Source organism: Myotis nattereri (assembly GCF_964212035.1).
Source record: "Myotis nattereri genome assembly, chromosome: 4".
NCBI lineage: Eukaryota > Metazoa > Chordata > Mammalia > Chiroptera > Vespertilionidae > Myotis > Myotis nattereri.
The window spans coordinates 83,565,530-83,580,023 of record NC_138079.1 but is presented as its reverse complement, the minus strand read 5'-3'; the positions used below and the strand labels follow the sequence as shown (position 1 = coordinate 83,580,023).

The following is a 14,494-nucleotide window of genomic DNA, read 5'->3' as shown; positions in this document are numbered from 1 at the left end:
TCCCAATTTTTTAAAAAAGCCATCTGCTGGGACATATTTCTCACTTGAAAAACGTCAGCCTATTTGGGACACGTATCTTTGTGCAAAAGGAAGTATGTATTAGAGCACATCAACTTCAAGACAGCAGTTCTCTCTGGTCAAGGAAAGGCGGAGGAGTGAGGCTGTTGCCTTCACTTGTGTCTAGCATTTCTCTAAAATAGAAATAAGGCATATGATATTACACTTGAGCAGTGGGTAGATGATTTATTATCCTATTCTTTTTGGAATATTTAAAATGTAACTATAACTTAATCAGATTAAATCACACTCTTGTAATATTTGACTATTGGCTAAAGTGCCACCGTCAACCGATGGACAGCTCCTGATGAGCTGGCGATGTCACTGACCACATGGGAAGGTCAGGGACGCGCTGTTACAGTTCCCAGCAAACAACTGGATGGCTTTAGGGCGGACTCACCCCCTCCAAAACGACACATTGCAATCAGGCTCAAGTATTAAATTACAGCCAGAAAGTACCCGTCCCGTTTGGGTTGGGGGCGGTTTCTAGGGCTGAGACCAGACCTGTGCCGGCCACTCACTCACAGGCTGGCGATGGTGAGCATGTCTGGCCTCCGGCTGGACAGGACCAAGCGCCTCCAACCAGGCTGGGGACCGTCTGGCCGGCCGGCCATATAAGGCCCACAGAATCATGCGGTCCGGCCCTGCCAAGGCATTAGGGGTGAGTTAATTAAACGTTTGACCAAATATAGCAGGCTAAGTTGATAATTTTGTATGTCAAGGGAACGATGTTATAAATATCCAAAAGGCCCCTGGCAGAAGGAGGGTTCCCCACCCCTGCCGGAACTAGGAGCGTGCAGCAGAACTGGATTCGGCAGCACCGGAAACGGCAACTCCCACTTGGGGCTCTGCAGACGGAGTTGAGGCTGCCTTCCAGGAAGCCAAAAAAAAAAGGGAGAAAGAGAAAAAGGAGGGATAGCGGGGAACAGGCCCGCGCCCGCCGCCCACGCGCCGCGCCCCCACGTCTTCGCCTTCCCGGCTGCTGCCCTCGGCCTTTGGCCGCTCCCTGGTGGCCCAGCCCTCGGACGCCGCGGCCCGCCGGCCACTGCCCGCCGCTGGGGACCTCAGGTGCGTACCCCGCCTCCGCCGCCATTAAGAGCGGGTGCTTTCCTTGGAACTTTCTGCTCCCCCGGGCCCGCCGAAGGGGAGGCTTAGGGAGGCCGCCCGCCCAGATGCCTGGAGGGAAGCACCCCTTCGCCGCCGGCCCAGCGGGCCCCGAACCGCGCAGCTGGCGGGCAGGGCCCCAGGGGTGGGGGTGGGGCGAGGAAGCTCGGCCGCGGGGGTGACGGTCGCACGCACCGAACGCGCCTCCTTCTCCCTTCCGATTGGCCAGGCGGAGCGGTGGGGGCGGATGCTGCAAGCCCTGGGCTCTCGGGGGCCCGGGGTGCGTGAGGCCCCGCCCCGTTTGACGTACGCGGGGCTCTCGCGCTGTGGGCAGAGGTGCCTGATTGGTTAGGTTAGGGGGCGGGCTTCCCCTGTTGCCTAGTAACTGCCGGGTTCCATGGAGTCGGGCGCCACCGCCGCTCGCCTTGCGAGTGGCCCGCGGCGTGGGTTTGTCGGGGGTGTGGCCAGTTGGGCTGTCTCCAGCGGCCTGTTGGCCGGAGAACCCGAAGGCCGGAAGAAGAGCCTATGGCCCACGTGTAGTTTAGAGACAAAGGGGGGAAAAGACCCCCAAGGCTGTATTTTCCGCCCTTCAAACCCAACCTTTGCTGTTTACTGAGGTACCCCAATGAAATTCACCCTTTAAAAGTGCATGATTCATTTGGTTTTTAGTTTATTCACGGAAGTTTTGCAACCATCACCACTAATTCCAGAACATTTTGATCACCCAAAAAGGAGCCCGGATTCCATTAGACCAGCGGTTCTCAACCTGTGGGTCGCGACCCCTTGCAGGGGGGGGGTCCAACGACCCTTTCACAGGGGTTGCCTAAGACCATCGGAAAACATATATAATTACATGTTGTTTTTGTGATTAATCATATGCTTTAATTATGTTCAATTTGTAACAATGAAAATACATCTTGCATATCAGATATTTACATTACGATTCATAACAGCAAAATTACAGTTATGAAGTAGCAACGAAAATAATTTTATGGTTGGGGGTCACCACAACATGAGGAACTGTTTTAAAGGGTCGTGGCATTAGGAAGGTTGAGAACCACTGCATTAGACAGTCATTTCCCATTTCCCACCCCAACCCCTGGCAACCGCTAATGTGCTTTCTGTCTCTATTGCTCTGACTCTTCTGCACATTTCTCGTAGATGGGCTAAGGAGCCATTTGGGTCTGGTTTCTTCCATTCTCTTTCATGACTGAATAATTATTGTATGGGTATACCGCATTTCTGTCAATTTATGGCAATTTGGATTGTTTCCATTTTTTTGGCTATTGTGGATAAATGCTATGAGCATTCCTGTACACTTTTTTTGTGTGCATATGTTTTCAACTCTTGGGTATATACTAAGGAATGAAATTTCTGGGCCAAGCTCTGTGTTTTAATTTCATGCTGGTAATTTGAAGTAAACAGATGTCTAGGTATAAGATTGGATATTGCTCAGAGCTGCAACTGAAGAATTCAACAGCCTTTTCTCCCACTTTCCTTCCACTTAGAGAGGAAGGCTTGATCAGTGGGACTGGCCACCTGGACGTTAGTGGACGCAGGGCTTGGTGCCAGCTGCAGCAGGTGTCAATCTGCAGTGGCGATTTGGAGTGGGTCACTGTTCTTCCTGCCTGCCTACTGTCCAGCCCCTGATGTTTGCTGCCCACAGCTCCGAGTTTTTGCCCACACCTTCAGCCTGGAGCGTTTCTTTCCTTATTCTCAGGCCACAGAGCTCAGGTGCTCCCCACCCCAGTTGTTGATTCTGTGTTTCCACATGCCCTGGACCATTTCAAGGATGTCTGGCTTTTCATTTTGCCTTTATTACCTGCTGTTCTGCCATGTCGGTCTGCCTCACTTGCGAGTGCAGGAGGCGGATTTTTCCACCTTTGTTTCCTCCCTGCCCTTCCTGACACTGTTGGTTTCACACAGCAGGTGCTCAATACATTTTTGGTTGGTTGTTGTTTTTAAATTTTTTATTAATTATTTGGTGAGGCTAAAGTTCTTGACTATTTGTTAATCATTTACATCTTATTGAAAATACATGTTATTTCTATTTCTCTTCCATACTCCTTGAATGCCAGAATATTTTATTGTCTTGAAATTTGTTGTTATTAGTTTAAAAAATTTTTCCAGTTTTATTGAGATATAATTGACATATAACATTGTATTCGTTTTAGGTGTACACCATAGTGTGTGTGTGTGTGTGTGTGTGTGTATACACACACACACACACACACACACACACACACACATACTAGAGGCCAGGCTCATGGATGGCAAGCGCAGCAGTGGTGGTGGGAGCCTCTCCTGCCTCCGCAGCATTTGGACATCCCCGAAGGGCTCTTGGACTGCAAGAAGGTGCAGGCCTGGCTGAGGGACACCGCCCCCTCTCCCCCCCTCCCGCAAGTGCACACATTTCATGCACTGGGCCTCTAGTAATTCAATACAGTAAATTCAATCATAAAAATAAGCAAACAACCCAGTTTTTAAATGGACAAAAATTTGAGCAGGCATCTCACCAAAGATGATATATGGATGGCAGATAAGCACATGTAAAGATGCCCAGCATCATTAGTCATTATGAAAATGCAAATTTAGCCCTGGCAATTTTGCTCAGTGGTTAGAGCGCTGGCCCATGGACCGAAGGATCTTGGGTTTGATTCCCAGCCAAGGGCACCTACCTCAGTTGCAGGTTCCCCAGCCCAATCAATGTGTTTTTCTCATGTGGATGTTTCCCTCTCTCCTCCTCCTCCTCCCTCTCTCCACTCTCTTTAGAAATCAATGGAAAAAATATCCTCAGGTGAGAATTTAAAGAAAAAAAAATGCAAATTTTAACCACAAAGGATTTCACTACCAACATATTAGAATGGCTAAAGCAGCTGTGGGCAAACTAGGGCCTGCCGGATCTGGCCCATTTGAAATGAATAAAACTATTGAAAAAAAAGACCATACCCTTTTATGTAATGATGTTTACTTTGAATTTATATTAGTTCACACAAACACTCCATCCATGCTTTTGTTCCGGCCCTCCGGTCCAGTTTAAGAACCCATTGTGGCCCTGAGTCAAAAAGTTTGCCCATCCCTGGGCTAAAGGTTTTTTTTTCTCACCTGACAATATTGTTCGTTGACAAAGGTGTGAGCACCTGGAGTTCTCATGCATTAGTGATAGGAACACTAATGGTACAGTCACTTTGGAAAACAGTTTGGTACTTCCTTATAAAGCTAAAAATATACTTAAGCTATGTCCCAGCAATCCCACTTTTAGGTATTTACACAAGAGAAGTGAAAACTTAGGTTTAATCCAACCAGCATGACTCAACCATTGAGCATCCACCTGTGAACCAGGAGGTCACGGTTCAATTCCAGTGAGGTCGCAGGCCCAGGTTGTGGGCTCGTGGGAGGCAGCCGATCAATGAGTCTCTCTCATCATTGATGTTTCTATCTCTCCCTTTCCCTTCCTCTTTGAAGTCAATAAAAATATTTTGTTTTAAAGAACACTTAGGTTGACACAAGAGCCTACGTGTAAATGGTTGTAGTGGCTTTATTCATAATCATAAAAAAAAAAAACTGTGAATAACCCAGAAGTTCTTTAAGAGGCAAAAAGGTAAACTGTATATCCCTACAACAGTGTACTTAGTGAAAATAAAAAAAAACTGATACAGTGAACAGCACAGCGTGGGATTCCATTTATACGACATTCTGGGATACCAAAAAACTACAGGACAGAAACAGATCCGTTATGGCCGGAGGCTGGGATGCAGGTATGAATTGGCTACAAAGAGGCCTGGAGGAGTTTTGGGGGTGATGCAACTGCCTTTGCTATACTTTGATTTTAGCAGTGGCTACCGATGTTATATTTGTTAAAACATAAAACTATGCACTAAAAAGGTGAAGTTACTCTATGTAAATTATACCTTAATTTTAAAAAGTTTTTATGACATGAGCAGGTATTTCACCTCTAATAATCAAAGAAATGAAATGTAATTTTAATGAGAGTCTAAGTTTACATCAGTTGAAAGAATTTTTATAGTAAAACCTTGTTCCTTTACTTTAAAGGAAAGAGTAAGTGGTCTGTTTGACCATTTTTCCTCTTGCTAAATAAAATATGCAGACATAAACAATGATTGACTGAGCTCAGACATGAGCGTCCCAAGCTTTTTGGTCAGCTTCATGGAGAGACCTCTGAGCTTGGAGGTTGTTTTAAGGACACACAACGTCATGACCTCATGATGTTTTTTTGATTTCACAAACCACCCACATGGGAACATTTTATAACTCGTCCTCCAGGCACTGGGGCGTGAACCGGCTTCTTCCCTTTCTGAGTGCTCGCTTGGGAATAATTGGAGCATTAAATTGGATTATCGGAAAAGCGCTGGCACCTAGTAGTATGTGTTCTCTGAGTGTTAATTTCTTTTTTCTCCATCCAACCTCTCTTTGATTTCATTTGATTTTTAAAAATAGCTTTATTTACCCCTAGCCAGTTTGGATAGTGGATAGAGCACAGTGGGTCCTGAGGACTGCAGGGTCTCGGGTTTGATTTTGGTCTCGGGTTTGATTTTGGTCAAGGGCATGTACCTTGGTTGCAGGCTTGATCCCCAGGGCCGAGTGCAAGAGACAACCAATCAATGTGTCTCTCTCATGTAGCTCTTTCTCTCTCTCTCCCTCTCTCTCCCTCTCTCCCTCTCTCTCCCTCTCTCACTCTCTCTCTCTCACCCCTTCCCTTCCACTCTCTCTAAAAATCAATGGAAAAATATCCTCGTGTGAGCATTAACAACAACGACGACAACAACAAAGCTTTATTTAGATAAAATTCACATACCACACAATTCACCCATTTAAAGCAATTCAGTGGTTTTTAGTGTAGTCATCACCACAGTCAATTTTGGAACATTTTCATCACCTCGGAAAGAAACCCTGTAGCTCCCCCTCTCCTCAGCCCTACGCCACACTGATCTTTGTCCCCGAGATTTCCCTATTCTGGACATTTCATATGGATGACTCATAAAATATGTGGTTCCCTTGATATTAAATTGAGGGAGCTCAGGAATGGTCAGAGGTGAAGGTGGTGGATATAGAGTATCCTTCATAGAAGAGGAGGCTGGGCACAGCCCACTGGGGTCAGGGAGCTGGTGAATGGTCTGGGAAACCACAACCTGCCTCTCTTGGCTGCCAGCTCTGTGGGGACCAGTGCCTCATGCCTCCTGCTGCATAAGCTTACGTCACCGGCCTGGGCTGCTTTATGTACCCTTTGCTTACAAATGTAATTAGCCAACTATGGCAGGGGCATGGCAAGTATTTATATAACACATGCTTTATTTAACAAAAGCTTTCTATGGTGTTGGAGAAACTTTTTCAAAGAAGCGTTTTAATGCTAACTTGATACAGAGTGTGGCAAAATTTGGAGTGAGCTTTTATGCAGGAGAAGTCCTAGCAGGAAAGGAAAGGGGATTTTCTCTTCCCGTCTTTAGTGTACAAAACCGCTTATCTCCTTCTTCTGTGTATGTGAGACAGGATGTGGTGTCTGCCTTGCCATGCTGAAATATGACAAAACATCGCTGGATCGGTAGGGTTCATTTCCTTCCCTCCTCATCTAGGAAATGGTGAACATGCTTCTTTCTCTAGTATAAAACCTGAATTTACTTTATGAGAAGGTGGTGTCTAGGTTTCGTGGGAAATACACTACATGAAAGTTAGCATTATTATACAGAGGTCTTGGTAGATCACTTATTGTGTTAAGTGTCAATTTCTTCAACTCTACAGGAAGGTTTGAAGCAGGTCATGTGGAGGACCCCCACAGCTGTAAATGTGAGCAGGACACTGTGGATTTCTACCACTTATTTCTTTCTCCTTCTCTTGTACAGGGATCATGGCCCAAGTAGCAATGTCTTCCCTGCCCATGGAAAACGAGGCCTCCTCAGAGAGCAGGATGGAGGTGACGTTCCTCATGTCTGCTCTGGAGTCCTTGGTGAGATGGTCTGCAGTTCCATCAAACATTCTGTGGTTGGATCACTGTAGAAATAACAGAACTGGGGAATACTTCATTTTTAATATTCAAATTCAGTTTTACGTCCTATCTAGATAAGCATACCCTTCTTCATAGAGGATAATGGGCTTGTCATAGTTTGTTTTTCTTACATGATGGATATAATGATATAAATTTAAGCTTTCCAGATCTGACATTTTAATGAAGGCACCTGTGTTACCTTGTTCGAGAATATGTCTTGTCTTTATTCAAAGGTAAATTAATGCGCCACTTGCATGCATCTGTTTACATCCATTGGCAATAAGGGTCAGGCTAACAGCTCGTGCCTCCTGGTATGATGCTCTGAGAAGGAGCAGAACCACTTCTGTGGTGTTCCCGCCAAACCCCGAATCTAATGAAGAAACATCAGATTAAGGGACAGTCTACAGACTGGACTTATATGTAAATGTCAGTGTCATGAAAGAAAGAAAAATCTGTTCCAGGTGGAAGGAGACTGAAGAGACAGGACAGCAAATGAAAAGTGTGACCCTGGATTGGATTTTTGATCAGAAAAAAATAGATATTTACTTATTTTTATATAAAGAAGATTATTGGGTCAATTGCCAAAATGCCAAATATTCACATACACACACACACCTTGACCTGTCATGTTCAGACTGTAGGAAATCAAATATAAAGAGAAATTTTGAAAGCAGTCTATGATAACCTGAATAATGGCTGCCCAGAGACGTTCATGTCCTCACTCCTGAGCCTGTGAATGTTCCTTGAACTGGAAAAGTGATGAAGTGAAATGTGATTAGGAGATGATCCTAGATTTTCTGGTGGTAAATAAAACTGTTTCTTTTTTTTTTTTTTTAATATATTTTATTGAGTTTTTACAGAGAGGAAAGGAGAGAGATAGAGAGTTAGAAACATCGATGAGAGAGAAACATCGACCATCTGCCTCCTGCACACTCCCCACTGGGGATGTGCCCGCAACCAAGGTACATGCCCTTGACCGGAATCGAACCTGGGACCTTTCAGTCCGCAGGCCGACGCTCTATCCACTGAGCCAAACCGGTTTCGGCAATAAAACTGTTTCTTAAAAAAAACTTGGAATAAGTTCTTTTGTTTTATTTTTATTGATTTCAGAGGGAAAGAGAGAGGGAGAAAGAGACAGAAACATCATTGATGAGAGAGAATCATTGATAGGCTGCCTCTTGCACCCCCCATACTGGGTGTGTGCCCTGACGGGAATCAAACCGTGACCTACTGGTTCGTAGGCCTACACTCAGCCGCTGAGCGACACTGGCTGGGTGGAATAAATTTTAAAAGAAAGCATCAGGATCTATGTGAAGAGAACTAGAAATATCTTAACCGAGAACTGATCACATTCCTTCATTTGACAAATATTCAGGAAGTGCCTCCAGTATCTAGGCCATTTTCCAGGCACTGGAGCTGTAAGACTTGAGAGGACAGAAGAGGTCCCCTTCGCATAAATCTCATATTCTACTTGGGGAGATGGACAATAAGCAAATTCTTTGCATGTGTGAGGCCTAAGAGGTCTGCTTAAGAAAGTACAAAATTAGGTCCAACATTTTTTAGAATGAGAAAAATCACCCAGAAGAAACCGAAACTAATTTATCAAGCAAATACCATAAACACCACTTCATTCCTTGTATTTCAGTGCAAAGAACTGGCCAAGTCCAGGGTGGAAGTGGCCTGCATCGCAATGTATGAAGCAGAAGTGTTTGTCGTTGGAACTGAGAAAGGACGCGCTTTTGCCAGTGCCAGAATGGACTTGCAGATGGATTTTGCAAAATACTGTAGGTGTTAATAATTTTATCCTTTGTATTCATAAACTGTAAAATATTTGCAGGCAAGTCTTGTGTCATATTTTCTTCTTAGACATCATAAGCATTATTGTAAAAATGTTTCTACCATCTCCTTTGACTTGGCAAACCAGTGCCAAGTCACACTGGCGCGTACAAGAAACATAGTGTATTTTGTGCTGGGTCCTCAGTGGGATGCTGGTTTTGTGGACTAAATTTGAAGTATATAAAGTAAGTTGTCTCTGATTCCTAAAATAAACCCACATTTAAAAAAAAATGCTCTTATTTTACTCTTTCCCGAAGAGAAGGGTAGAACTCCTTCGGGGCTTGTTGGGTATTATTTTTGGTTAATAACCATTTTACTCCATTTCCCCATTTTTTACTATGTTACTTTCAAGCCTTCAATATGCCAATATGTGCTGCGAGTGCCCGGGGGCATTCATGAGCATGTGTGGTCATATTCAAGGGAAATTATACGCCAAGGCAGTGATTTCAACCTTTTTCATCTCATGGCACACATAAGCTAATTACTAAAATGTTGCGGCATGTCAAAAAATGTATTTTGCTGATCTGACAAGAGAAATAGGTATAATTTGATTCATTTACACCAGATGACTATTGTTGTGTTGGCTGTTGTCATATTTTTATTTGACAATCTAAGGGAAAAGAAATCAATTATTATATGTTTTAAAAAACATTGCAGCACACCAGTTGAAAATTGCTGCTCTAAGGTGTTATCTTTACCACTATAAGTCATCTATTAAGTATTGAGTTAGCAATTTTGTATTTCTTGGAATCAAGAAAGGAAAGTTTAATCAAAGGTTAGATATAGATACGTAGATATAGATATATAGATATGTAGATGTCTTTAAGAATTAGCAGAGGATATATATACCTATATATATATTATCTTGATGTGTGTGTGTGTATAAAATCTTGATTTGATAGATACACATTTGTTTTGTAATAAAATTATATATATAATATTTTTTTGAGGAGGATGCCTATCCAGCCTCGATCGCTTTTGGTCAGACTGAAGGAGCCCCTCAGTGCAGTGTTTCCTGAGGGGAGCAGCTGGGGGAGATCTGGGGGAACACAGAACAGGACTAAAGTTGGAGGGGACCTTAGAGCTGCACAGTGAGATGAAAGGAGAGAGTAAGGTCCCTGGGAGCCGTCCCTCAGAAGCCAGAAAGGCAGGACATGTTATCAAGGGGCTCCAGGCCTGGGGAAGAGACTTGACGCCCACTCGGACATTAAGAAACAGGCTGGGGTGGGACTTGTCCACCAGGAGAATTTCATATATATGTGAGATGGATTCCAATTGACTTCTAAAACCAAAATTTAGGGTCTCTACTATCAAGAAGATAGATTAAAAAATGAAGCAGTGAGTATGGTATGTATGAACAAGAAGGGTAGTCTCAGTTCATTCATGTCAGCTGGCAATTGGATTTCTAATTGTTGAAATTTAATTACAGCATTTTTTAAAATTTCACAATTGCATGCTAATTTTTCAGATATGGGGCTATTCATGTCTTCTATTTCCTCTTGTACCTATTTTGCTAAACTTTATTTTTAATGACTTTATTTCATCTAAGTTGTCAAATTTCTCATTAAATTTTTTATAATATTTGCTTTGTAATTTTAACCTATGTATTGATGTCTCTATTTTAGTTTCAGATATTGGTAATTTGTGTTTTTTTCTCTTTTTCTTGATAATCTTGAAAGGAATTCATCTATTTTACTTACCTTTCCAAGGAGCCAACTTTTGGCTTTGTGATTTTCTCTATTTGTCTTTTTTCTTTGTCAATTACTTTTGCTCTTATCTTTATTATTTCCTTACTTATAATTTCCTTGGCTTTACTTGATTTTCTACCTTTTTTGTTTGGTTGCCTAAGTCATTGACTTTTTAAAAAAATATTCATTTAAAATTGTAGTTTTCCCTTTAGATTCTGCTTTAGCTGTATTCCAAAGACTTTGAATATTGTGCTTTTACTATCATTTAGTTAAAAATATTTTCTAATAACCCTAGTAAATGATTTTGACCCATATTTTCTTAGGAGCATGTGCCTTAATTTCTTAATATTTGGGGACTTTTTGTTTGTTTATTTGTTTTTGTTTCTAATTACATTTTATTGTGTTCTAAAAATCTACTCAATGTGATTTTAATCTTTTTAAATTTATCAAGACCTAATTTATATCTTAGCACATCATTTAAGCCATTCCTGGCTACCACTTGCATTGCCATTACCTTTTGCATCTCTTTTGGTTATCATTTGCATGTAATATCTTTTTCCATCCTTTCATATTCAGTCTATATATGTCCTTAAATCTAAAGTGAGTCTTGAAGATAGCATAATATCCCATAGTTCTTTATCCTTTCTTCACTTTGTTTTCATTTTTTTTCTTTTTGCTCCTCTAACTCGATGACTTCAAAGACTTGTTTTTGAGTTTGTTTATTCTTCTGCCTGATCAAGTAGGCTGTTGAACACCTCTAATTAATTTTTCAGTTCAATTATTGTATTTTTCAGCTTCATAATTTCCGTTTGGTTCTTTTTATAGTTTCCATATTTGTCAGTATTCTCATTTTGTTCATGTACCATTTAGTTGTCCGTATGTATTCTCTTTCAGCTCATTGAGCATCTTTGTGTTATGACATTACGACAGTTATTTTGAATTCCTTGTCAGGCAGTCCAGAGATCTGCATTTCTTTAGGATTGTTCTGGATTTTTATTTTGTTCCTTTGATTGGGCCTGTTTCAGTGTATGCCTTGTAATTTCTTTTCTGGAATTTGGGCATTTCAAAAAACAACCACCCCTCCCAGGCTTTGCATACTGGCTCTGTGCAGGGGAAGACCTTCCCGGATAATAGTGCTGGCTGTTCTCGGACCTCCCTAACCTTTTTAAGTATCTTTCTCCCCCTGGTGTCTGCCAACAGAACTGCAGCTCTAACATGCTGACGCGCTTTCAGCAGCTATAAAACCGTAGTGCAGATCCCATCAGTGCTTGGAGTGAGACAAGACAGAAACCTCTTCCTCCTGCAGCCCCCAGACAAGCCAGAATGTTGGCCACAGGGTCCACTCTTTTGTTTCCATCCCAAAGGAGGAGCCCCAGCATGGGGGTTTCCTCCCAGTTGCTCTGCAACTACGCGGTGCAAAGCACAAATAGACACACCAAATGCCAGGAATTTTCCTACCCCGTCTACTGGAATCCTTTCTTGGTTTTACAGTGGGTTAGGTCAGCGGTTCTCAACCATGTGGGTCGCGACCCCTTTGGGGGTCCAATGACCCTTTCACAGGGGTCGCCTAAGACCATCGGAAAACACATATGTAATTACATATTGTTTTTGTGATTAATCACTATGCTTTAATTATGTTCAATTTGTACCAATGAAAATACATCCTGCATATCAGATATCTACATGACAATTCATAACAGTAGCAACATTACAGTTATGAAGTAGCAGCAAAAATAATTTTATGGTTGGGGGTCACCACAACATGAACTGTATTAAAGGGTCGCGGCATTAGGAAGGTTGAGAACCACTGGCTTAGGTGCTGTGGCTTCTCAGCTGTTCGGTGGAGTTCTCACAGAGATGTTCTGGTCTCTATTTTGTTAATTTGCTGTTGCTTCTTCATCTGCCATATTGCCAACATCACTCTCCTGCTTTTGTTTTTGAAGAATGCATTTACTTGGTATGGAATTCTAGATTGACAGTTTTTTCTTTCAGCCCTTTAAAAGTTTTATTTATTGCCTTCAGGCTTCCATTGTTTTAGATACAAAGTCAGGTTAGAATCCTAACTTTTGTTCTTCTGAAGGTAATGTGTTGTTTCCCTTGGGTTGTTTAATCTTTGGTTTTCGGCAATTTGTCCATGATATGTCTATTTGTGGTTACCATCAATTATGGACATTTTGGCCATTATCTCTTCAAATATTTATTCTGATCCGTGTCTTCCTCATTCACACATGTAGAAGAAAATTTGATGTCCCGCAGGTCAGTAAGGCTCTGTTCCCTTTTTTTTTCTTTTTTCTTTTCAAGCTTTAGATTGAATTGTTTCTATTACCTTTTTTGAGGACATTGATTGTCTCTTCAACGGTGTGTTGTTGTTAAGTCCATCCTGTGAAAAGTTCATCTCCGATCATTTTTTACTTCTAGAATTCTATTTCCTCCTCTCTCTCTTTCTTTTTAGTTGGCATTTTCATTTCTCTTTAGGGATTCCCCATAAACTCACCCATTTTTTCAGCTCCCCTGAAAATTCTTAAATATATTTATAGCAGTTATTTTAAGTCCTTATCTGATCATTTCAACATCTGGGTTTAGGGGTCCTGCTTCTATTTTTTTTCTTTCTCTTCATCATGGATCACATTTTCCTGCTTGTTCATATTTCTACTAATTCATTATTTTATACTGGGTATTGTGTATGATATGTTATAAAAGTCTGCTAGTCTTGCTCTCCTTTTTTGGAAGGCAGTGAAATTACTGGCAGGTCACCTTGACTGTGTGGGGAGCCAGTGTACATTTAGCTCCGTGTCCTACGGCAGTGATGGCGAACCTATGACACGCGTGTCAGAGGTGACACACGAACTCATTTCTTTGGTTGATCTTTCTTTGTTAAATGGCATTTAAATATATAAAATAAGTATCAAAAATATAAGTCTTTGTTTTACTATGGTTGCAAAGATCAAATATTTCTATATGTGACACGGCACCAGAGTTAAGTTAGGGTTTTTCAAAATGCTGACACGCCGAGCTCAAAAGGTTCGCCATCACTGCCCTACGGCATCATTCTCAGTCTTGGAGTGTGGCCCTTACTCCTGGGGTGCACCCATTAGTTTCACAGGCGTTTATCAAGCTTCTCTAACTTAGCAGAACTTGAATTCTAAACTCTGTCTTTCTAGCACCACACAGCTGTTTAAATCTCTGCTCAGCCCTTTAGCTTGTTGCTTTTTCCTTAAAGTCTCACCCTATGCTGACACAGTTGGGCCAATCAAGAATTCGAGGGAAATTTCTATGAAGACATTGGGTCCCCCACCTCTGTGACTCACTCCGTTCCAGGATTTCCCCATCAGTTTCTGGCCACAGTGGCAGCCCTGACATGTGACATAGATTTGAGTAGCCAGCTCAGCGAGAATCTCCATCTGTGTAAGCTTCCCTTTCTTCAAAGTCTCTGCCTGGTTTGGGTTGTGCTTTAGTGCCTTCAGATACTTGGTTTTAGTATTTGTTCCTGAGCCTATCACTGTGACTAGCAAGTACACACTTCTCTGCCATTACTGGAACTGGAACATTGGGTGTGATTCTTGAATAGGTGATGTTTGTTTCTTTAGAAGTTGTCATGGAAGTGAGGAAAAATTACCGTGAAATAGCAAAAAAGCAACAACACATTTACCTCCCCTCTGAAATTAGCAACCAACTCCCTATGGTATAAGTGTTCATTCACTAATTGAATACTCAAAGCAACAGAAATTTAGACACAACCTATATTTGCGCTATAGGTGCTTAATAGGAAACAATACAGAGTAAACCAGGAATTGGCAAACCTTTTCTT

General features: G+C 42.1%; 1 protein-coding gene across 1 annotated transcript in view; it reads left to right on the top strand.

Annotated features, from left to right (window-relative positions):
* The first annotated feature begins 861 nt into the window (after positions 1-861).
* Positions 862-14,494, top strand: part of LOC308517641 (general transcription factor II-I repeat domain-containing protein 2) — a 46,144-nt gene continuing 32,511 nt past the window's right edge. Inside the window, exons 1-3 of the mRNA XM_081088868.1 lie at positions 862-1,125; positions 7,020-7,123; positions 8,808-8,946. Coding sequence (XP_080944994.1) covers positions 7,025-7,123; positions 8,808-8,946 — 238 coding nt within the window. The 5' untranslated portion in view covers positions 862-1,125; positions 7,020-7,024. The remainder of the gene's footprint in view (positions 1,126-7,019; positions 7,124-8,807; positions 8,947-14,494) is intronic.